Source organism: Eptatretus burgeri, chromosome 1, assembly GCF_056783735.1.
Source record: "Eptatretus burgeri isolate ZD-2024b chromosome 1, Ebu_testis_v1, whole genome shotgun sequence".
NCBI lineage: Eukaryota > Metazoa > Chordata > Myxini > Myxiniformes > Myxinidae > Eptatretus > Eptatretus burgeri.
In genome coordinates, this window is record NC_140961.1 from 121289470 (window position 1) to 121313647 (window position 24178).

Here is a 24178-nt window from a genome sequence, read left to right on the forward strand (position 1 = left end):
AAAGTTGGACAAGGCCATCTTTGGAAAATGCTTCTCACTGCTCAGTGACTTCAAGGATGGGGTTATGAAAGCCACAGCGCATGCTAAAGCTGACTGCATTTAACTTTGTCTTTTCAGAAAAGGCCAAGGTCCCAAATCCTTCTTCATGTCTCACCCCACCCCCCACCCTTCCATCCTCCCTGCAATGAAAACATCCAACAGAATATGATATTCACTCCTGCCTCGAAAGAGTAATTCCGAGCCACTAACATTGGGCGTTTAGAATCGATAAATATGCACTGAGTGATCCACCACTCTTGACACCTCCACTGCCACTGCTCGTAATGCTATCAGTGCTCCAACACTGAGAAAATGGTCAAACACTCAGTCTGCTCTTCTTTCTCTGTCCTTTTCCAAGACATTCTTGGAGGTTACATCACCACTGTTTCACAAATAGGAATTGTGGCCATCTGATCATCCACCTGAAACATCTTTGACTGATATCTTCATTTTATCCCTCCACAAGGACTGGCTGGAAAATCCATCAACTTATTTCTGTGAATAACATCTGGAAGAGGTGCAGTCTCTGGAGTTCCTAAGCTTCACTAATAGCTTCAAACTGTCTTGGACAGATCATGTATGAATGGTGGCTTTCTCCAAGCTGGCATTTGAAGACGGCTGACACCTTGGAATTATGAGCACGGCTGATAAACACACACTGAGTGATCCACTGCTCGATATACGAGCTGCAGTGTGTTGAGTGGTGGATAGATTGTCTCGTCTACACTGGCCATGCAATCAATACTAAAACAAAATGATCTACCGCTGCATGGTGCACATTCCACTTCTGTACAGTGCCTTCACTTGTAAACAATGGAGTCATGTTGGAGACTGCTCTGAACAAAGCTATAAAATATTGTCTCAACTGAAAAGGTGAAATCCCCCTTCCACTACGTACCCTTTCCACCATCACAGATTGCTAACTGCAGCATGTAGACTTCTCTCCCACTTAGATTGATGTAAGAAGTTCCGAATCAATTTTTACACCTTCTCAGCAAATGGACCTGACAACCTTGGCACTATAATCCTGAAGAATCGTGCTTTGGCCAATCCTCTCCCCTTTTGACTCACTCTCTTCCAGGTCTTTCTCAGATCGTCTCCTGCCTTAATGTTGAAAAGTTTCTCATGTCATCCCCATTCACAAGAAGGGTTGTAAGTCCAATCCACACAACTACATACTGGTCAGCCATCTTCCCATCACATGTTCTATTTTTTTCCTAGGCTATTCTAGTATGGACATGTTTATTCTATTAAACCAATGATATATGAATACATCAACAATCTATGGATGACCTCTGCTTCTCTGGACAATCCTCTATTTCATTTGCTGATGACTCCACACTTTGCAGAACAGTATAGCACACGTCTGAGAGGCAGGCCGTAGCAATGCATATCTCCACAGATATGAGGGGAAAAAACAAGTCGCTGATCAGCTTCTTGGAACTTGTCTTTCAATTTCAACCCTCCATAGTTTACTTCTCCAATTAATCACTGGAATAGGCAGAGCCATTGGAACCCTTAGGCCTCACAATTGGTCACAACCTATTTTGGGTGAACGATCCACACTGGCCATCGGGTACACCTGGCTATTCTTTGTGGAAATTTTCTGAGATGCTCAGAGTTGAATGCAGCATAAAAGGCTTTCATATGATGAGTCATGGATTTTTATATCCACCCTTTGGGTTGGTGCAGCTGCTTTCCATCTTGCTGCCCTTGAGGCAATTGACTTCAAGGCAGTGTTTGAGGACCAACATCATTATTGTTTTTAGCATCTCAAGGCAGGAGGAAAGTTCGAATGTCTGCTTTCACCAACTGCAGGCAGGTTGGTGGACTTTCAGTTTCTTATCAGCTCACTAATGGCCTTGCTTCTCTCCAATCCTCTCATCTCCCCCAGCAAGTAAATATGCCTTGCACAACCACCACAAGGAAGTAAAATCATAGAATGGGACCTTGAGATGAAGTTTGTAATCAAGACTCAGCGGCTTTATCGTAAACATTTCAAAGTGAGAGACCCACCTAGCAAAGTTCCAGAAATAATGCACTGTTCAAAACATCAAGAAATCAGGGAGAAAGAGGACTTGACATTCAGAAGAGAACATTGAGTCGGTGAACAATCGGTCACTCAAATTCCAAAGAGATCCGCTAGCTAGCGCTCACAAGAGCTTGGTCTTTTGCGAACGACTGTCTTTCAGGTAATGAGGCACGACATGAAATTTTATCCAAACAAAGTACAGATTCACCACCCTTACAGACACTAACAAGGAAGAGAGGTTCAGCAATAAGATAATCTCCTTCAAGACAGAGCACATCTGGTCTCCCCATTCCCCAGTCATCACCCTGCTGGCCTTTTTTCTGTGGGGCTAGGTGAAGGACAATGTAGACAAAGACAACCCTTGGGACATTCAGCAGCTCAAGAGTGGTATCGCGGAGTGTGTAAGATCCATCTCACCTCTGATAAACAAGAAGGTGGCACAGAACCTCACTGTCAAATTGAAGGCCTGCCTGGCACAGCAGCACACCATGGATGTTCCATCAAACACATCATTCACGCCATTCCATCATGTACATCAAATTCCCCCAAAATATCTCCTTGTATATGCAGGCGTGAATGAAAAAAAAGAAGGTTCCAGTGAAGCAAACTTTATGTTGAATTTCATACCATGCAAGCTCACAATGATGTTGATGATGATATTGTTATGGGAGTGGGAATGGGAAGAGGTTTCCATAGTTTACAAAGTATTGATGATGATTCGTAAAGTTCAAGGTGTATTATGCTGGGTCAGCCGTGGGATCAGAAATAGGACCATTTTATATTTACAAGCCTGTCCCAGCCCCGTACAGCAGGAGACGGGGTTTTGCAATAACGTGTGTGTGTGTGTGTGTGTGTGTGTGTGTGTGTGTGTGTGTGTGTGTGTGTGTGTGTGTGTGTGTGTGTGTGTGTGTGTGTGTGTGCACACACGTGTATGCAGGCCATATATTGTTACCATTTTAGCTTTTGACATTAAATTTTCAACAAAGCTTTATTATGAAAATATGCCTTAGTCACCCCGCAGGAGCATGTCAAACGCGAGACACCCCATTTTGTTTTTGCTTCCATGTTTCTTTATTTATTTACCACCAACAAATACAACCCATCACTTCACTGGTGGGAATATTAAGGGGGGAGGGGGGGAGAAAGAGTGAGCGAGCGAAAGGAGAGAGAGTGAGGGAGGAGAGAAGAAGTGATCGAGGAGGGAGGGAGATAGAGGAGGTAGTGGGGACCAATGAGGGAGGGAGGGGAGTAAGGAGGGAATGGGGTGCAAGAAGGGGTGGAGGAGTGAAGAGTGGGTGAGGAAGGGGGGTGCTAGGAAGGGGAGAAGTGTGAGGAGGTGGGGGATGGTAAGAGCGACGCATCACCAAACGTCGCTATACACTCCCAGAAGGATGGGGAGAGTATGAAGAGGGAGAGCGTTCAGAGGAAGTAAGGGTGAGGGGAGGGGGTTCTAGACTTGTGTTTGGTAGGGGGGACTTAAGAAGAAGGGGGTGAGGGTAGGACACGATTGAACAAAATGGTTTACGTTTCAAACAGCCCTCACAGACTGCCCAGATATGTCATTGAGGGGTGGAGGGAGAGCGGGTTTGGGAGAAGGTAAGTGTAAGGGGAGGGATGGGAAGGAGCATGATGGGAAGGGAAGGCAGCGTGATGAGAAGGAAGGGAAAAGGGAAGGGAAGGCAGCACAAGGGGAGGGGAAGGCAGTGTGAGGTGAATGGAAGGCGGCATGAGGGGTGGGGAAAGAAAGCAGCTTGAGGGGAGGCGAAAGGAAGGGCAATAAAACATTCCCAAACAGCAACATTTTCTTTTTAACTGCCAGGTTCTATATAAAATGGGACAGGAGCATTTAAGACCATGCTATCTCCCTGGCAAAAGCCTGCCTGCATGCATGCATGCAAGCTCTCACATGAAGTGACCTTCCTTTGCATCCTTCCGGTTGGCTCACTCCAAATTTAATTCATACATGCTACATTCTGGAGGAGCCATTTCAAATTCATGTCATATAATGAAAACAGATCGTACAAAAATGGGAAATGCCGCAGAAAATAAAATTGCACATTTTCAGTGGGCAAGCCACCACCCGAGGCACCACACGACAACGCAAGGGCCAAACACAGCTGAGTAGGGCTTAAACTTCAATAAAGTCGATTGATATATTCAGTGACATTATGAATACTTTTGGCATGTATGGCCTTGGCTTTTTTTTGGACACCAAGTCGAGGCTCGTGCAAGAGCAAATACACAGAAACATATAACAAGGCAGGAGACAAGAGGGGTGGAAGAGGGAAGCACAAAATAGTGGGGAACAGAGACAATGGGAGATTTGTGGAAGGAAGAGGGATGGGGCGGGGTTCATGCGGAAAACAAGATTGTAGTACCGGGACTTTCAGGAAGGAAAACAGGGAATTTGAAGGAGTTGGGTTTGGGGTGGATTAATGGGGGTAGTAAAGATCAAGATTTTGAATGAAGGAAGACAAGAGATGGTGGTGAACAGCTGTTTTGAAGACATGGAGGGAGGAGTGAGATTGAAGAGAGTGTGGGAGTTTGTTCCAGAGTTGGGGGAAAAAAAGAGGAATGACAGAGTGAAGGTGAGCAGTGATTCTTGATTTTGGCAGTTCCACCAGAAGGGAGTTTTTGGTGGACCTTGAATGCCCTGAAGAAATATAGGGCTTGAGCACTCAAGCAAGCACTCCAACAAAACAGTTGATAAGGAACGGGCTTCTTGTTATGCGATTAGCGATTGCCAATCGGTCATATAAACTGCATGCACCTTGAGACGCCCGGAATGTTAAGCAATGTCCGAATTGGACAAACTTCTTTTTTTAGCAGTCGGAACTGCTGAAATGTTATATTCTGGAGTTTATATTTTGAAATTTGGGTAAAATTATTTCATTTCTGCACATGCCATAACCTCCAGAATCTCTTAAAGTCACAAATGCTGGCATCACCAGGGGTTTTTAAGTATTGCAATGTATCCAATGATTTGTAGTTATGATGATCAGGCATTCTATGATACGAGTGATGAAAGTGAAAAAAAGGGTTATCATTTTAAAACCATTCTGGCCTATTCAAAGTCAAAGCATTGTTGAGCAGGCCAAAAATGGCGAATTAAGACCTCAGCGAGGTGAACAAGGAAGAGCCTTGATAAAGGATAATTAAATAAGGCCATTAATTATATTCAAAAGGGGGTTTAAATTAATACAAACACCCAGTTTTCATGCATGCACTAACTTGGAGTTCCCCTATGATGCCTGCAAAGTTTGGGACCGCAAGGTTTCATGGTTTTGGAGTTATGGAGGAGATGGATGGATGGACTGACGGACTCACACTGACATTTATTAGTAGAGCTTCAGTTTGTCTGTGCAGGCCATAACATATTGTTACGGATTTCAGAGTCCAATCCGACGAATGCCTGCAAACATCTCGGTCCTCAGACAGTTATTTCCTGAAATGCATGTCCAGGATAGACCCATCCCCATGTCTGGTGGGATTCTAACTTCGATGCATTAAGAAGGGTAAAGAATAGATTCCCTCTCTTATGGAAAGCTCCTTTTTCTCTTTATGACAGACACATTCATGCACGTGAGATAGCCGGAAGCCCAACGGAGGCTCGTCTAACCTCTTTCTATCGACGTTTGACACCCCATTCAGCAGCTCGATGGACGCTAACTGGCTCTTTTTAGTATCGGGCTGAACATTGAGATGATAATTGTTATTGACATTTTATGAGCGCTTCACGTTTTCGCTCAGTAATTCTGGTAAATGGCAGCTTTTTGCCGTTCGTCCAGCACCACAAACATGGCATCGTAGGCCAGGAATGATCGCGGGATGGGTCGGTTGTCATGTGCAACGATGCGCAAATGGGTGGGGTGGATTTGGCTGGAGTCTGCTTGAGGCTCCGCCCAGACAGGGCACCTATAAAGAGGATGAGAGGACCATTTTTTTTCCAGTCAGGTGGCGATAGCTGGTTGCGGTTCTGACAGCTTTGAGAGTGTTTTAGTCAGTTCCAGTCAGACGGTTGCTTCATCAGTTCCAGTCAGACAGTCGCTTCGGCAGTTCCAGTCAGATGGTTGCTTCGTCAGTTCCAGTCATACGGTCGCTTCCAGTCAGATGGTGTCGCTTCATCCGTTCCAGTCAGACAGTCGCTTCATCGGTTCCAGTCAGACAGTCACTTCGTCGGTCCCAGTCAGATGGTTGCTTCATCGGTTCCAGTCAGAAGGCTGCATAATTCAGCTCGTTAGACCATTGGTGACCTGGCAACAGTTGAGTTCGTGACAGTTGGTGACGGCCTTGCAGCTTCTCACAGCGCCTCGGCTTCTCACAGCTCCTAATAGCTGTCCGTCGGTTGTGGCTCCTGGTGGCTCCTGAAAGTGGGTGACGCTCGGACGGTTGATGCTGATTCTGCTCGAGACCTGCCCTTGGGGTACCTGATTCTTGGGGATGACGTCGACTGGCGTTCGAGCCTGTTTGCGAGTGGGTACACTGCAAGGCTGGACACTGGCAATGGTCAAGGCACGCTCACACATTTCAGGACGTTTTATTTGCCCTACGACGACTTCTATTTGGTGAGCGGGACTGAATGTCTCTCCCCCCCCCCTTCCCTGAATGATCTGCTGGGTACCCTTGCCTCGTGTGTAATTGTTAACTAAGGCATAGTGATAAGCAACTGCTCTTTGTCTCTTTTTCTATCGTTTCCTGATTAATTCTTTATTTGCTTGCGATTATTTTGATTGATTTGAATTAACTCCTTTTTACTACAAGGAAATAAAAAGTTATTTGTATTTTTTTTTCATTTTATTAAATTCCTTTGTTGACGTTCCAACCTGTCTGTGCTTGTCCTTTACTTCCATTGATCCAGCATTGCCTGAACCTAGATAGACCCTGAGGTAGTTCCCAAACTAATTGACCTGTCATAGTCAGCAGGCACCAGCGGTTCAACGCTCGGCCACCTAGTAAGAGCTAATCAAGATAATATTGGTGCTTTGCCGAGGGCACGCTCCCCCTTCAGGAAACCACGTGACCTCTAATTAGACGGTGGACATTGGAACTCAAGGTTAACTGATTGGCGTTCGTGGTTCTAAAGCAGCCCATCATATCACGAAGTGAATTGTGAGCGGTGGCCCCAGGTCCGGCTCTTCCGAGGACAAACGGGGATTAAACTCCCTCATAATACACGCGGTACCCATGGCCGTAACAATATTTACCAATTGAGCTTTTGTCATCAAATCTTCAACAATCCTTTATTATGAGAACATGGAGAACACAAATTAATAAAATATACAATTTTTTTATTATTAAATGGCATTATCCTCATATTTAGTTTGAGTCCGGCTTGGACAGGCTTTGCATTTTTCCCTTTTCGATTCATTTTTCTGAGTTCTCCCCCCACCTCCTTGACTGGTGGCGTTTTCACAGGTAGTGATGTGCACAACTACATCTGTGTGAGGACTCAACCCTTTTTCTTTCTAGCTGGAAAAAGGAGAGTGAGAGAAGAGGAAGAAGAAGGTAGCCATTCTTTTTCTCTTTGGAAACGGTGCTTGCTTCATGGTGTGAGCGGCCTGGGTGTGAAAAGCTGAGTTATATAAAGGATGCAACCCCATGTGATAATGGCTGGCATGATGGCCTTGACTATATGTTGGCATGCTCTACTCTAAGCTATCTAGCCTGGGTTCAAATCCAGACCCAGCCTTAAACTGCCAACATGGTGTTTAACAGGCAGGTTGATTCATCAATGTGTGCACATCTCTCAGATGGATGCCAAACTGGGCGTTTTGTCTCCTGGCATGAGTTATTTAGTTGTAATCTTTCGCATTAGTTGGTGTCTTTCTTGGAATTAACAAAATAAGATAAAACTTTGGGACTGGATAATCATCCGAGCGTATTGAATGAGATGGCAGAGCAGATAGGCATGATGATAACATGTATAACGTCATAATTATCTGCTCTGCAACATGAATCCATGACCTTGATGTATTGTAGGCCTACCTTTGCTCACACAACGTGATAGCCATTCTTCACAAGATCAGCCACATGACTGATCCACCCAGACTTCAACTTGTTGTAGGCATCCAAAGTTTTCCATGCCTTCACGCCTTTCAGGGTGTAAATACTTTTTGTAAATGGAACACAATTCACTCAATCTGGATATAAAATGGTTGGAAAATTCGTCTCACTTCTGGAACTGCTGTATTTTGAAATTCATAAGGGTCAGTGTTGCCTCAACCTGTATTGTTATAATATCAATCTCTCACCAAAATGTCCAATGTATTGACCTATCCAAGCTTCGGAAAAAGCTTTGACCCTAACTACATGGACATGACAAGGCACACAAAGCACAATAACTCAATCGATTGTGAAAGTGGGTCTATGGTTTTGTTTAAAAGTATTGCTGAGCTAAGCTCATACGTGAGATGAGCGATGCTCTGGTGTGCTCCGGCAAGACATGTCTGTCAATCGCGCATGCACAGAGAGTAATGAAATTTGTTTTTATTCTGTCTGGCAGTCAAACAAATTTGATAATCATTCCAAACAGGAAACAGTTTTTAAGGATGTCATAAAGGTCTAAAATAACAGGCACAATAAACTCAAATAACATGTTAAATAAGGTGGTGTAAAAGACACTGCATCTACAGCCGTAAACATCGAAAAAAAATTATTCAACCTTTAAAATCTTTATTTTATTTCAATTGAATTATATACTTGTATTTGAACACTGTCTCACACAAATAGCCTTTTTGGCCCTTTCAAAAACCCTTTAGTGGGGCAACTTAGCATAACGATTGTGCATTTTGCGAGGAAAGCACCAAATTTGGCACACTGAAAGCCTATCATATTATGAACAGATTTGGATATTGGGCCATCTCAAATTCAGCCGCTCATGGCTGTGGCAGCCATTTTCAACTGCCATCAAAAATTTTGAGATGGCCCAATATCAAAATCTGTTCATAATATGATAAGCTACCAGTGTGCCAAATTTGGTGCTTTCCTCACAAAATGCACAATTGTTATGCTATATTTAGCTAAGTTGCCCCACTACTTCCAATTAGCAGTGCTGGGACTAAATATTATGGAATTTTACGTTATCACGCCTCATCAAATTTGCCGCTCACAGACCCTGCCCATATTCTTCTTTCTCAAGACTGCATGGGGTAAGTTGTTCTATGAACTCTCCAATTTATGAGCTTTAGATTCCACAGAATGCAGGAGAGACAGATGTGATGCTGGAGCAGCAGCCAATAGTGCAAAGAAGTAGCCTACTCCATTGAGCTACAGACAACGACCTTGTTGAATGTGAGTAGCTCTGGTTTTCCAAGGAAATATTTGGGATCAACAAAGGATGTCCAGTCTGTGGTTGGTTTTGGAGGCCAGCTTTATGTGGTCGGCCCAGGATCGGCCATGGCTGATGATGAGGCCTCGAAGTTCAAGAGACTTTGATAGTCCCACAAGCAATGCTTGTTAACATGTCATTTCAAGAGCTTTTTTTGTGCACACATGAATACATCACCTTGAACCTCATCTGATATGCACCCTTTTCCACACGAGGAAGCATTGCAGTGATCTGGTCACAAATATCTTCAATGTTCGGGCATTCCAATAACCATGAGTGAGGTAAGTCACAGTTAACGTGCAGGCCTCAGACTTGTGACAATATCTCAAGGTGCTCAATTAATCGTAAAAATGATTAGTTCATAATTCCGACCAACAAACTTGAAATATACACCAGGATTCCTTTAAAAAAAAACGCTGAATTTTCAATACCAGTAACAGGGCTCGACATTTATGGTCAATTGCTTTTCATGGTTTCATCTGCACTGGTGATGTCGCATATAAAATGTTAATAAAACAGAAGGTCAGCAAAGGTCACGTCCTCAAATTAACTTGGCTGTTGGTATTCTAGCTCACACCTGGCCACAGAATATGTTTCTAAACAGCAAAAAACACATTTTCCATAACGAAAGCAGATACAAGCAACCTGCATGAAACTTTGTTTTTACAGACAAAAGCCAGGCCAGGTCAGAGTGCAATGCAGCTCACAACTTTGGTGCATTATTTGCATTTATCAGTAGAAGCACATTTGCAGATTCAATAAATCAAATTGTCCACCATATGAAGACTGCTCGTGAATAAGACATAATAACATAACTATAACAAAGTAAAAAAAACAAACAAACATCGTTTGAATGAAACTATTTATTGAGCGAAAAAGCGACATGGATTGGTACCATTCAGCGGCATAAGTTTCTTACAAGCAATACTGTCCAAGGAATCGATGTAAGCAGAATTGCGAGCTGTGAAATTGGCTCTGTTTACAGTGGGTTACCCGCTCACGGTGTTTTTCTACTCATGGAACTTGGCTGATGTGTGAGTTCATCACAGAACTGATCGCATCACTACACAAGCTCTATGGTACGACTGTTCTTTTTTTTGTACAAATTTAAGTTAATGGTGGAGCGAGGTGAAAGATGTTAACACGAAAAAGAGCAGTCAAAGATCGCAGAACCTCGCCAGGACTTGTTTTGTATGGTGTTTGTGTAGTTTTGGGTGGTATTTGTGTTGTTTCGTGTGGTGTTTGTGTACTGGTGTGTTAAGTAATTAATAAAGACATAACTAGAACTGCCACTTTATTACTGCTACAGTGATGACCGGGTACCAAGACGTCCCACTTTGATGCAACCCAGCTTTGATCGGACACTTGACTCTGACCCATGACGTTTATTATAATTCAACTGCATTCAGAATGAGATTAAAATAAATTCAATTCCAATCAACTGGAAGACCAAATAGGTACAGTCCTGCATTGGAGTTATCAGAAGGAACCCAAACAAACAAAAAGCAAAGATGAAGTCATCAGGAGGAACCTGGATAAGATTCACATTTCAGTTGCGACTCTACTCTCAAACCCATCCAGCAACAGCCAAGTGAGCCTTATTCAAATAAATAAATAAAAATCAAAAGGACCCAGATCAAAAAAATTCAACAATTCTGGATGTTCGACCATGCGTCTGATGAGGTTGAAATTTAACACATTTATTCTGCATCAAGACGAGATCATAATTATGAGGTTTCACGTCAATCCATTAAAATGGTTCAAGAGAAATAATTTTTAAAAAGATTTTTGCTCAATCCAATATGGCTGCCAGATCATGTGACCTTTGACATCATTTGTGTGAACCTCTTGTTCCTCATGGATGGGCGTTCATACTTGTACAGATTTGCCTCAATCTGTTCAGCCACTACTTTTTGAAGTTTAAAAAAAAACAAGAAACAATATTGCTGCCGAATCACGTGACCGATATCATCAATTTTTTAATGTGGACCATTTTATTCCGAGATGACTAAAAAAAAAATTATACTTATCTTGTGCAGCATTCTACATATGCAATGATGACGTCATAACGAAGGCACTGATGACAACATAAAAAAAAATCACACTGATTCCCCGTGAAGAGTACTTGCCATGTGCCATGTTTCAAATTTTTCCATGCTGTTGTTTCAGAGATACAGAGGTCCAAACTTTTCCCGTTTTTCCAAAATGGTTATCACACCAAGTGATCTATGATGTCATATTTATCAATAAAACATTCTGCATGAGTCGTCGCTCCCATGGTGAAAATTTCGTTTCAATTCGACAAGCGGTTGTGGAGAAAAACACAAGTTATATTCAGACAAACAAACAAACAAGCAAGCAAACAAAAAAACAGACCCAACTGCAATACCTTGTCCTCTATCGAGGGTAAAAACGGCAATGTGCTGGCAGTGGGGCTAAAATTGGGTACGACATGCTGTGGAATGAAAACGACATGAAAAGGAGAGGGGGGAGGGGAGACAGAGAGAGAGACAGACAGAGAGAGTCTGTATGTGCATGCATAGTAAATAAAACAACTTGCAAGTAAGAGTATTGGGTTAGGTGTTAGTTGCTGTTAATAGGGGGTATAAAAGATCATGGGTAGGGATGGTGGATGGCAGGAGGTCATGGTGGTTTACCACCAGCTTGAAGCCCTGGAAAGAAGTATGTGATTTCGCCATCTTTGAAAGGCAGTTCAACAAACGAGAGCAATGAGGAACAAACGAGTGGAGATGGACAACAAGCATGGAGTTTAGAATTTCAACAAAGAGGGGATTACTGGGAAAAATTCACAGATCCTGAAGGAGCTGTGGAGTATTTGTTCTGGAGATGCCAATGATGTCAAGAACTTTGGATTCCACAAAATACTGTGCAAGACACACAGATGTCATGTTGCGGCACGCCCCAAAAAGTAAAGCAGTGCTCCACTGAGCTTCAGGCAAAGGCCTTGTTGGCTGAGTAGTTCTGAAGCCTGGTGTGCGGTTGGCTTTATTATTTGATGAGCTCATGAGAGGTCACAGCTGATGCTGAGGCTGAGGCTGAGAATTCAATGGATTGAACCCCTTCCATGATATCACTGCTAACCCACTGATGTATTACTATTGGTATATTTCTTCATATATTATGGATATTTTTACAAAAATAATACAACAGAGTGTGCGAGTTATGTCATCTGTTTGTTTCATTAACAACACAAGAGGATGAGTTACAACAAAGTGAGAAATCTTCAGTGTTTTTTATTTTTGTATTTCATTTCTCGAAATATATATTCTCCCATTATCTACTTTTATTATTATTATTATATTAGTGTCAGTAATAACGATAACGATGATGAAGACAGATGCACAGCAAAGTCATCCATGCCAACCTTCAGTGGCAGTGGTAAAAATTGAGTTTCGTTCACTCTGAAATGTTTTATTCGAGAAATTATTGAGAAGTTCCACCACGATCAGAAGGGTCAGAATAAGTATTAATTATTGTTTAAAAACAAAAGTTAAATGTCACCCAAAAATCGGATTTGTAGCCAGTGTAATTGTGGTGACGAGTAACTAATTTAAGCTTGCTTCACCATTGCGCATCTTCAACGCCACCATTTCACACAATGTTAATGTGCACAGATTGTTGGCCCATCCAATAAACTTGAAAAATGGCAATGGTGACCTGCATGATATGAATATTTGACCTTGGTGATGTTGTTCCAACAGACAAATTATGTTGGGCCAAAGTCGGTGTGCTATCTAGGAAGCATCAATGTGTACGCCATCCCTCGGATGGATGCTAAATTGGGCATCCCGTCTATCAGCATAATTTGGTGGACGTTAAAGATCTCGTGGTGTCTTTTGCTAAGAATAGGCTAGGTGAGTTATCACCGGCAATCTGGTCAGATTACAAATCCCTGTCACGTTCAGTCGAATATCCTGCATTGGAGTGGCAGACCCATCCAGGATTATAACCCTTGCCAAAAAACTGCTTCAGGAGAACTGATGCTCTGATTAAAGCATGACACATGAATGAATGAACTAGACATCCGTGATCCCTCGGCACAAACAATACAATAATGATCATATTATTTTAGGACCGCAATAGAACCTTAACCTTCAACATTTAAAAATAGAGTGTAAATAAAGAAAATATGTCCCCATATACATTCTATCCATAAAACTCAACATCATGAAAATTATTCAAGTTATGATCAAAAATGTGTTTTATGTTAATTTGGTCACAATCTGAAAAAGGTAGGTCAAGAACACGAGTCAAATATCAGGTGCACAACTTCAGTGCAGGTACACTATTATGATCCAAGAACATCTTGGAAGGCCAAGTGGTCTTTGACATTCCACATTGGCAAAATTGAGCGATGACAAAAAATGCGTTATCTTTTTCAGACCACCACTTGATCTTGACCTTTAAAGTGGAGGAGTATCTACTATAAATGGATGAGGTGTGTGTGTGTGTGTGTGTGTGTGCGTGTGTGTGCGTGTGTGTGCGCGTGTGTGTGTGTGCGTGTGTGTGCGTGTGTGTGCGTGTGTGTGCGTGCATGTGCGTGCGTGTGCGTGTGTGTGTGTGTGTGGCATGTTTTTTTGTAGGGTTCGACTGAAGCTTTTTGATGTGGAGTGTGATACACCAAAATTATCGTCAACAAAAAAATGACAAAATTGTAACAAAGCATGTGTTAATTGATACTAATAATATTAACAACAATAATAAGAGTAGCATCATTTGGCAATAATAATAACAAATGCGTCATCCCCCTCCCCTTTCCCCCATCCTGGCCCAAGCACATCAGGGCATGGTGAAAGGCAAGCTCCATCCCTTCATGTGCAGCCTTTTTGGCTGCTGGTTGCATCAATGGTTAGGGGCGTGGCTACGCCACTGATGCAGTGCCCCTATTACCAGTACACTGGTGCTCATTTTGCTGACCTCAGAAGGATGACAGGCTGAGTCAACCCCCTGGTGTTAATTCAGTGGAACCAGGGCTTGAACTCAGGACCCTAGGATCCCAAGCCACCACCCTAACCACTAAGACAACACCAGGCTCCAAAGGCAAGCTAATGCTCAAGCAGTACAACAACTGGGTATGTTAGAAGGCTGTGAAGACCGATGAAAATTTATTTGGTCCAATGGACTAAGGGGCCCACTAGTAATGTAAAATAAGCGTAAATGCACCTTGCGATCAATGTGGGCTATTTCGTTCTCATCAGACAAACCTTAGTCGAGTTATTGTGAAAAAAAGCAAATATGTTTATGATTAGGTCATGACCATAACATTAGGTCAAGGTCATAAAAACATCAACCCCACATAATTTTTTTCAAAATTTAATTTTGAAAGTCCCAGCCAGCTCGGACATTGGCATTGGCAGAAAAAAATAAAGATACAGCTCGGACATTGGCAGAAGAAAAGGGAGAAAAATCTAAATAGTGGTTTAGTACTCCCCGGGGTGTAAGAAACTCTGGGGTACCATTAAAATTGGGGGCACTAATTATCGAAACAAACCCAACAATAGGTATCTACCTCCCCCCTACCCTACAGGGGGAGGCTTAATTACTCACACATTGTTCAAGTGAAGTAGGAATGCTGTTTATCAGTTGGTGTACCATGTTTTCTAACTGCGATGTAGATCTTATATGATACGTTGGAATAACAGCAAAATAACTTCATGGCATTGCATCACGGGTTATAGACTTGGAAATACCTTATTGAAGTAAAAATGGGGTCACTTAATGGTAGACCCATACCAGGAAATTGTAATTTGGCTTAGGTAGAACCTCAACGATCTATAACACCCACATTTCAGACAAGACAAGCAACTTGACATGTCCACCAAGGGACGACAAATTCTTCAACCAAGTGGTCCCTCCTGGCAGTACACGAGACAGAAGCTTTAGTTGGATGTGATGCTTGTCAAGAACTTAGAAGCAGAGAGCTCAGAAGCAAGCACACTGTACCAACTGCCAGTTCCCTTTGGGGCTTTGTGCACGTATCCTGTTAAGCTATTTCATCTGAAATATTCGCATCCCACACACACACTGCTTGGGAGGATTTTAATGGGTCTGAGCCAGTTTATACACCACAAGAAAAGATTGTGATTGTGAATGCATATCAAACAACAACAAAAAAAAAATGTCATGCAGGCTGCCCGTGTAATGAAGCCTCAGACTCTGGTTCCTAAGCAGCCAGCCCCCCTGTTGGGATGCAGTCGCAGTTTGTGCAGTACGTTCATCAAAGGCTCAGGAGGTGAGACTGTGCTGGGTCAATTATCCTCGGGAGGCTGACTGAGCAAAGGCATCCAGAAAAAAAAAATGTTCGTGGTCTGGGCTTCCAGTGCTCCACACAGGTGAGAAATATTTTTCAAAAGGTACAACTGTTGAGTCAAATCAAGCAAATCCTGTTTCTTGTCTGTTAGCTGGAGAAATGTGCACTATTCATGGGCAGAGCTTGAAGCTGATGACGTGACTTGGAATTCATTCCGGAGGCCTGGTCAAGTTGTTGGAGGAGCAAGAGCTGCAGGGAAAATGTATTGGAACATCTTCACATGCCATCCAGGTTGAACAACTTGTTCTCGATTTTAAATCGACAAAAAGGCTGTTCTTTGCAGTCAAGGGGAGAGGAACTCGAGCCCTCTCAAGGCATGTTTGTGCTTTTGCTGATTGCTGTTTCAGAGAGAACGAATTCATTCCTGTTGAAACATGGGGCATTCAAAAAGTACGAATAAGATACTCACAATAGCTTGATATGCCAAGAAAAGGATAATGAGGTTTACGCATGAGTAAAACCTACACACACGCACACATACACACCCAAAAGTGGACATAAGCTATGGAAAGACCAACGTTGGGACATTGTGCCACCACATGTGGCCAGTATAGCCTGTATGCGCTGTGGCTTAGTGTCCACCAGCATCTGGAATTCTGCAGGAGGGATGTGGCACCATTCTTACACAAGAAAGTCAATCAACTCATACCTGTTGATGAAGGTGGAAAACGCTGTCTTCGGTGTCATTACAGAATATACCACAAATGCCAGATTGGGTTCAGATCTGGTGAGTGAGAAGGCCATGACAGATACCTTCACCCTGACTCGTTTGAGGTAGATGTCCTGTGGGGTCATTCCCAGGGGAACCTTCCCTTTTTCATCTGGCCCATCCGGCGGCACTTTTTTATTATCCATTCTCCTGGATCACCAAAGTCTTCATAGCCAGAGGTGGAGCCTTCAATTTCAACCTCCGCCAGCGAAGTCTCTTGAACAGAGTTTGTTTCCACAGACCCCACCACCAGAGCATCCACTTATTTAGTGCAGTCTTTCCCTTTCACCTCAGAGGGCCTGGCACCCTGCATAAGCAAGTCCAGGTCCTCATTTCTCTCCTCATTTCCTTCTGTCCTCCAATCATCCTCCTTTACTGTGGGGGGGGGGGGGGAAGAAACAGCAGGCATAGCAGGCACAACCCCCAGACTCATACCTCGGGCAACACACCCACCCCCACCCACAGATGCATGCATCTTGCTCACGCAGCTATGTAGGCAGGAGCAGAAGGTGTGCCGCAGTATACCACAGAAGTTGCACTGCACAGGTGCAGTGCAATGATGCCTCAAATGTACCAACTGGCCACACTGAGAGCAAAAGTGTTCTTTGCACCTATATACAAGGCGACGCTATTGACTATACTTGCAACATGCTTTAGGCTGACCCACATAAAACACCTGCCCATGCTCCATCCCTATAATGATCCCATTGGGGATGTGGAGGACCGTGCCATCCTACTTGACTTGACACTGCCGAGCCCCAGTCCATATACCCAAACCGTTTCAGATAAACCGTCGTGGGCTCTTTACATCAACATAACATGACAACCAAACTTTTATGTCATAATCCAACATGCTCTCATTGTAGAGGCAGACCATTATGACCCCATCATGATCAGAGATTGCCTTGACTACCCAATCAGACAGAGATACAGCTGAAGGAATGATAGTCGATCACACCCAGTACTTGGCAAGCCTTCCAGAGGACGAGGACACAGTAAACACACGGGCCAAGGAGATGAGGAAAAAAAAATCTTCAACCAAAAACCCCAGAACACCCAACAACAATGTCTGACCAACTACCTCGCTTGCTGGAATGGCTCCATCCTTCACCAACTCAAAGCAGACACAATTATGGTGCCTGCTCACCATGATGGGGTGCTTGGAATGGCGGTGACAACACGAGGAATTAAGTGGGGGGGGGAGGGGAGAGATGTCAGGTCAGGTCAGGTATGGAAGCATGGCCAGTGCAGCGTGTCACCGAGTCCACTTTCCGCTGTTACCCCAGGGGCCCCCGTCTGGCCATTCCCCAGGCAGATCCCTGGCACAACCCCATCTCCCCAAGAGGCTGGTCAACCTGCTGCAACCACGAGGAACATGGTCGGTCCATTGGGCTCCTCCACTCACGAAGCTCCCTCACTGAGCGAATCTTGTGAGTAGGATCAGTGTCAGCAAAACAAGACACATGTCCAAACAACCACAGCTGACGCTCACTGACTATGCAGGAAACAAATCTCATTTGAGTCTCTTAGCAACTACTGGTTGGAAACAAAGTCTGACCAGCGATAGCCAAGGATTCTCTGAAGAGACTTGGTACCAAAGCGATTAAGTCGCCATTTTAAATCCCTGGTCAGAGTCCAAGTCTCACATCTGCAAAGCAAGACTGGATGCAAACCGGTAAAGCAAAACTTGCCCAGCACAGAGAGCAGCATCACCCCTCAGTAGTTGTTGCAGACCTTGTGATCACCCTTTCATTTCCAGAGAGGGACAATAAGGCCCCTCTTCCAGTCAGTCAGTTTGCATGATGCCTGTATTCAAGGCCAAGCACAGAACTGCATGCAACGACATGAGTGCAGCATTTCCACCAGCCTTGAGAAGTTCAGCATCGATGCAACAGATCCCAAGAGCTTTACGCTATTTCAACTGGTTCACCGCAGCCTGTTCAATTGCACAAATGAAGGTGGATCACAGTTGATTGAAGTGTCAGCAATGGGGATAGTAACACCCCTGACATACAACTCAATAGCTGGTGGGTCAGCCTGGTATAGCTGTTCAATGTAACCGGCCCAATGGGTTTTCACTTCGGACTCCTCTGTGAAGAGACCACCATCCTCTGCTCTAACTGCAGTTCACCGAGGGATGGGCTTGGATGAATGCAATGTGTGAATTCCCCTGGAAGCAGGACGATAATCACTTGACCACAGGTGATGCTCTACCCCCTCACAAATTCCTCGCACATCGGCCTCCTTGTTCTCCGTTCTCCCTCAGCGCATGTGCAGTTTTATGCCTCAACTCCCTGAACAGCTCAGGTCAGCCAATAAGCATGGCCCAAAGGCTCTGGTCAATGGTTATATATATATATATATATATATATATATATATATATATATATATATATATATATATATATATATATATATATATATATATATATAGAGCCAGTGTCCCTCGAGAGACAAAATTATTCTTCGTCCAATGGTGAGTTTCAAGATATCCACTGGCAACATCAAGGATGGTGGTCTTGAAGGCACTCCACAACTCTTCAGGATTTCCCAAAGCACCCAGACCCCTAAATCCCCATGCAGCCTGTTCCCAAACTCCTGAGATACCTTCTTATCCTTGAGCTTGCAAACATTCAGCCTAGGCTGGGATGGTACCATTCTCCTATATTTAAGTTGCAAGTTCAGAGTTGCTACAACATGCCTGTAGTCAATATTGAGGAACTGAGGACTCCGGTAGACCCTGCAGGTCTGGATCATCCTCCAGCGACCATCAACTAGCATATTGTCAATTTTCTTTACCACACCACCAGTGTTGAAATACCAAGTCTAGCGGTGAGCCTGTTGGTGCTGAAACCATGAACCAGCCCCCTTCTGTTCATGGCTTCCTGCAAAGTCAAGGAAGTTGGTGCTAACCTGGTTCACAGTTGGGGACCCATGGGGACCAACACATGTCTCATAACCATCACCATCAGTTCCAGTTGATGCACTAAAATCCCCAAACTCGAAGAGTATCTCACCAGGTGCACTGATAAACCACAGACTCGAGCAGGGCATGGAATCCACCCTTCACGGTGAGATCACTCACCTTAGTTGGAGCATCTACAGAGACCAAGGAAACGACACCCAATGAATGAAAAATCCTTCATCTCATAATACGCTCGTTGACCGGTGTTACCTCAATTATCATTGGAGTAAGCTCATTGGACGAGCTACAGCAACTCCTTGGGCATAGTAACTATCAGAGCAACCAGACCAATCATAAGTGTAACCACCAGCCATGACCTCACCACTATCCTGTCTCAGAACCTCAGAGAGTGCTGCGATACTGATGTTCAAACAATTGAGCTCAAATGACAACATAAACAGGTTATCATCCACCCTTAGGCATAGGAGATTCCAGGCACCTACCCGAAGAGACCACCTCAGGTTAACCTAAGGAGATCACCATCTGGTGGATGACACCTCAGCACCACTCCACCACAATCTGACCTCGGAAGTTTACCCCATGATTTTCCACCGATCATCAAGGAATGGGGGTCCTGAAGGGTTTGCCCCAATCATGTCATCCAGTGAGCTGCCCTGCAAAGGGCAGCAGCACAGGAGGTACTCCCATGGAGTGGGTTTTCAGTTTTCTTTGTATTTATGGGTTTTACGGAATGAAGTGTTTTATGGTGGCAAGAGTGCAAATCCTACCACCAACACCCTAAAAAAGTAACCCAACTGAAGGAGAACATCAGCAGACAGTTGGGCACTCGATATGAATGGCGGTTGGCTCACAAGGTGCTCCTCCACCCTTTGACAGGTTTTATTTTTAATCCTGCTGGGTGTTGGATGTGAGGAATGTAGTAGTGAGGGAAGCATGGGGCTCGCCAGACAGGAGGAAGGTCAGGGAAAAGCAGGAAGGAAAAAACGAATAAAAATGCAGGACTAACATACAGTAACAAAAAGAACAAGTGGTGCCAGGCACAACAAATCTCACCCATTTAAGGCATAAAGTTATTTTGGGGATCAAATTTAAATTTGATACATCCTTAACCTGAATGTTGATTATAAGGAATAGAATAAGGAATATTTTAGTCTTGTTTGAAGTCAATTAAACCATTTTTGACGAAGTTAGGAGCATAAAAGATTTTGACCTTTTCGTGACCTGACCTTGACCTTTGACCTAATTGGACCCAAAAGTTAATGGGGTCGCCCAAGGTTCATTACCCACCTGTGGATACAATTTGACAGTGTTTGAGTCAGCCGTTTTCCCGTAAAGTTGTACTTTCGTAACCATGTTTTAGTTTTAATGGAAAATTTGTAATTTTGACCGATGGCCATGACCCCCAAAACTTCGGACCCTACCGATCTTCACAAATATGCATTTTTCACTATGGGAATGGGTAGGATTATAAGTGACAAATAGAATAAGGTTCACTATAAGCTTAGTTTGAAGTAAATCAGATCATTTTGACGAAGTGATGAGCGAAAAAGGATTTTGATCTTTTTCTGACCTTGCCCTTGAGCTTTGATCCAAACGGAGCCAAAAGTTAATGGGGTCGTCCAAGGTTCATTGCCCACCTGTGAATTAAATTTGATAGTGTTTGCGAAAGCTGTTTTGCCGTAAAGTTACTAACAGACAGACAGACAAACAAACAGACAAACAAATCGGACAATTACAATATCCCGCTCCCTCCCTCCGGGAGGGGGTGGGATAATAAAGGAAACAAATAGATGAGATGGGGGAAAAAAACATGCAGAACAAACACATCAAGGCTAATAAGCTGCTAAAAATGCAAGAAAAAAAAACTCAGCGAGTTGCTTTTTGCAGCCTTGCTAGCCATAATTATAGGCAACCAGGATGCTACGCATCATTTTTATACATGATGCTTAGCATGCTGGAATGTTATTGGGCTTAATTAGCACATGGGCCACACATCGTGGGAAGCTATTGCTTGATGCCCCTCATTTATCCAGGTGTTTCCATTTATTTGTCCACCTCCGGTATGTCTACATATACCAGCAAATACAACCTGTCGCTTCGCAAATAGCAATACTAAGGGGTGGGGGGGGGGGGTTGAAAGCGAGAGAGAGAGAGAGAAGGGAGGAAAGGGGGCAGAGAGAGGAGGAAGAGGGGGTTGAGAGAGGAGGGAGGGAGGATGGAGCGGAGAAGAGAGGACACAAAGGTTAAACAAAGCAATGTCATCCAAAAATGAAGGTTAAGGTGAAGAGATTCTTGATGTTATATCATATGTGCATAAACAAGCTGGCCTCAAAAGCCAGTTGCCGACTGGGCATCCTCAATCATGTAAAGTCCTTCTTTGGCACACCTGAGCTCCTGACCATGTACTGTACAGAGTTTTCATCCGCAGACGGCTGGAGTACTGCTCTCCCCTTGGGGCAGGTACTCCCACCTATCACCTTTCTCGGCTTCATGCTGTGGAAACCAAGACATTTAGGATCATTTGTATCTCCCACAATGAGGCTGAGTCTGTGGTTCTCTCACTGTATCACCTCAGGCAGGTAAGTGGTCTTTCTGTTTTTTACCGTCAACTCTCCGATCTCCCCCCCCCCCCTCGCTCTCTCTACCACCTGCTCCGCCCATATTTCCGCAGGGCGGTCAAGGTCTGCCCGCAACCCCCTTCTGGTAAAACTACCAAAATCAAGAATCACTGCTCACCTTCACTCTTTCATTCCTCTCTTTTTCCCACCTTTGGAACAAACTCCCACACTCTCTTCAATCCCACTCTTTCCTCCGGGTCTTTGAAACAGCTGTTCACCACCATCTCTTATCTTTCCCCATCCAAAACCATGATCGTTTCTCCCCATGTTAATCCACCTACACATATATATATATATTGTTACGAATTTCGCCCACCTGGCGTGCGATCGGCCACGTAACTCGAATCGCGACGCGTCGCCCACCGGAACGGACAATTCATTCGTGACCCTCTTGGAACTACCGCCAAGGAGCTAGCCACGGGTGGGGGTTTAACCTCACCACAACTCAGTCCGCATTCTACCCGCACGAAATAGGGTGAATCTACAAATGTCAATATACCTAAGTACCCGTGCGGGTAGCGTACTGAGGAGTTGTACCACGCCGCACGTCGACTCCAGACACGAACGGCTTAAGTGGCTCGTTCCATGCTGCAGGGATAACCGAGCGGAGTTATCGTCGACCTCGATGGTTCAGATTATTTATTGGGTGTCTACACCCACTACCAATCCCTTACGTGATGCAAGATGGAAATGTCAACCAGAGGAAAGGATGCAACGAAACGGGAAACAATTTTACAAGTACTTTTAATTCACACTCAGACAAGCACGTATTTACAGTTATACAGTAAGAATGCACACATAACAGTCAAAACAATAACAATATGCAGAGATAAAACCAGATAAAGTAATGTACAAGCACTTATACGGGTTTACTTAATAGACTGGCGCCACACACACATTTACACCAAAAGCAAAGAAAATACAAGCCACCCTCACAGGCAAGGAGGCAGACAGGTCCGTGGACCAAATGAACGTGGGACCTGGGTGATCGGCCAGGTCCATGAGACCGAAGGGGTCTTACCCGCGCCCTCGTGGCGTGATGGCGGGCTAGCCGCAATATTCGCGTAACGCGCCTGACTCCGTGCCGCTGGTATGGTCGGTGAGCTCCTTTGGCGTGCGTTGCGCAGGCACGTGTTGGTCGGCACCACGGTTGGGTTGGGGAACGGACAGGGCTACCTGCGCTATCTCAGCACGGATGGGGGGGGGGAATTGTTGATGCTCGGGGTCGGGAGACGGGAATGGCGGACGTTTTGTCCCGCTAGCGGGGTCTCGGGACCGCACCGACTCCGGCGAACTCTCGCCCCTGAGTCCACTTCCGCATCCCTGCTTCGCGCCGCCACTCGTCCCTCGACCTCAACTCCGAGATCCGTCCCCTTCACCGTCCGATCCCCACAAACACACGTCTCAGACTCCACGACTTCCGACTTGCGCCACTTTCTGCACCCCTTTCTGCGCACACGAACTGCGTTGTGCTCGCGTCTTTATAGACCGGGGGAGGAGCTTGTATGCAGATTCACGGATCAAAACGCGCTTGGAGGGAGGGCCATGCCACCCGACGTTCAGCCATTGGTCGGGCAAAAAGGGGCGTGAGCCTCTCTTGATCCGAATTCCCTCTTGCAAAGGCATCCATTTGTACTTGCGGCTCGATGCGTTCAGCAAGAATCACCGAACGGGCCCTGGACAGCATGACATTCGGTGTTGGCAAGTGGTGTGGTTGATGGCTGTGGAAGGAGAAAGGCGAAGGTGGTGGGGGGTTTGCTGTGGTGGTTTGGTGGTTGGCAGGCATCGTTTGAGAATGACGGTGAAGCGATGTTTGCAGAGTGGAGTTGTGGAGGTAAAGAGGCGAAGGTGGTGGTGTTTGAGTTGTTAGCAGTCTTATTGGTCCAAAATAACGATAGAGAAAGAAAAATAGCTAACTTAAAGCGTCACAGCCCGGATGAATCACACATCTTCCCTCTAAACAACGTGTGTGGGCTAACTACACATGAACTTATCGATATATCTAACCTGAGGACCTTTCTGGTGAATTGCAAATTTCCACAGCCGTAACAATATATATATATATATATATATATATATATATATATATATATATATATATATATATATATATATATATATTAGGGTGCATCAAACGCCCCCTTTTTTGCGAAAATTTGAAAAACATAATGGCGATAGGACAGATGTGTTCGAATA

At 44.4% G+C, this 24178-nt stretch overlaps 1 protein-coding gene across 1 annotated transcript in view; it reads left to right on the forward strand.

The window, feature by feature from the left end:
* The first annotated feature begins 1834 nt into the window (after nt 1-1834).
* Nucleotides 1835-24178, forward strand: part of LOC147035304 (uncharacterized) — a 63166-nt gene continuing 40822 nt past the window's right edge. The window contains exons 1-4 of the mRNA XM_085865773.1: nt 1835-1861; nt 2404-2601; nt 7541-7554; nt 15685-15751. Coding sequence (XP_085721899.1) covers nt 1835-1861; nt 2404-2601; nt 7541-7554; nt 15685-15751 — 306 coding nt within the window. The remainder of the gene's footprint in view (nt 1862-2403; nt 2602-7540; nt 7555-15684; nt 15752-24178) is intronic.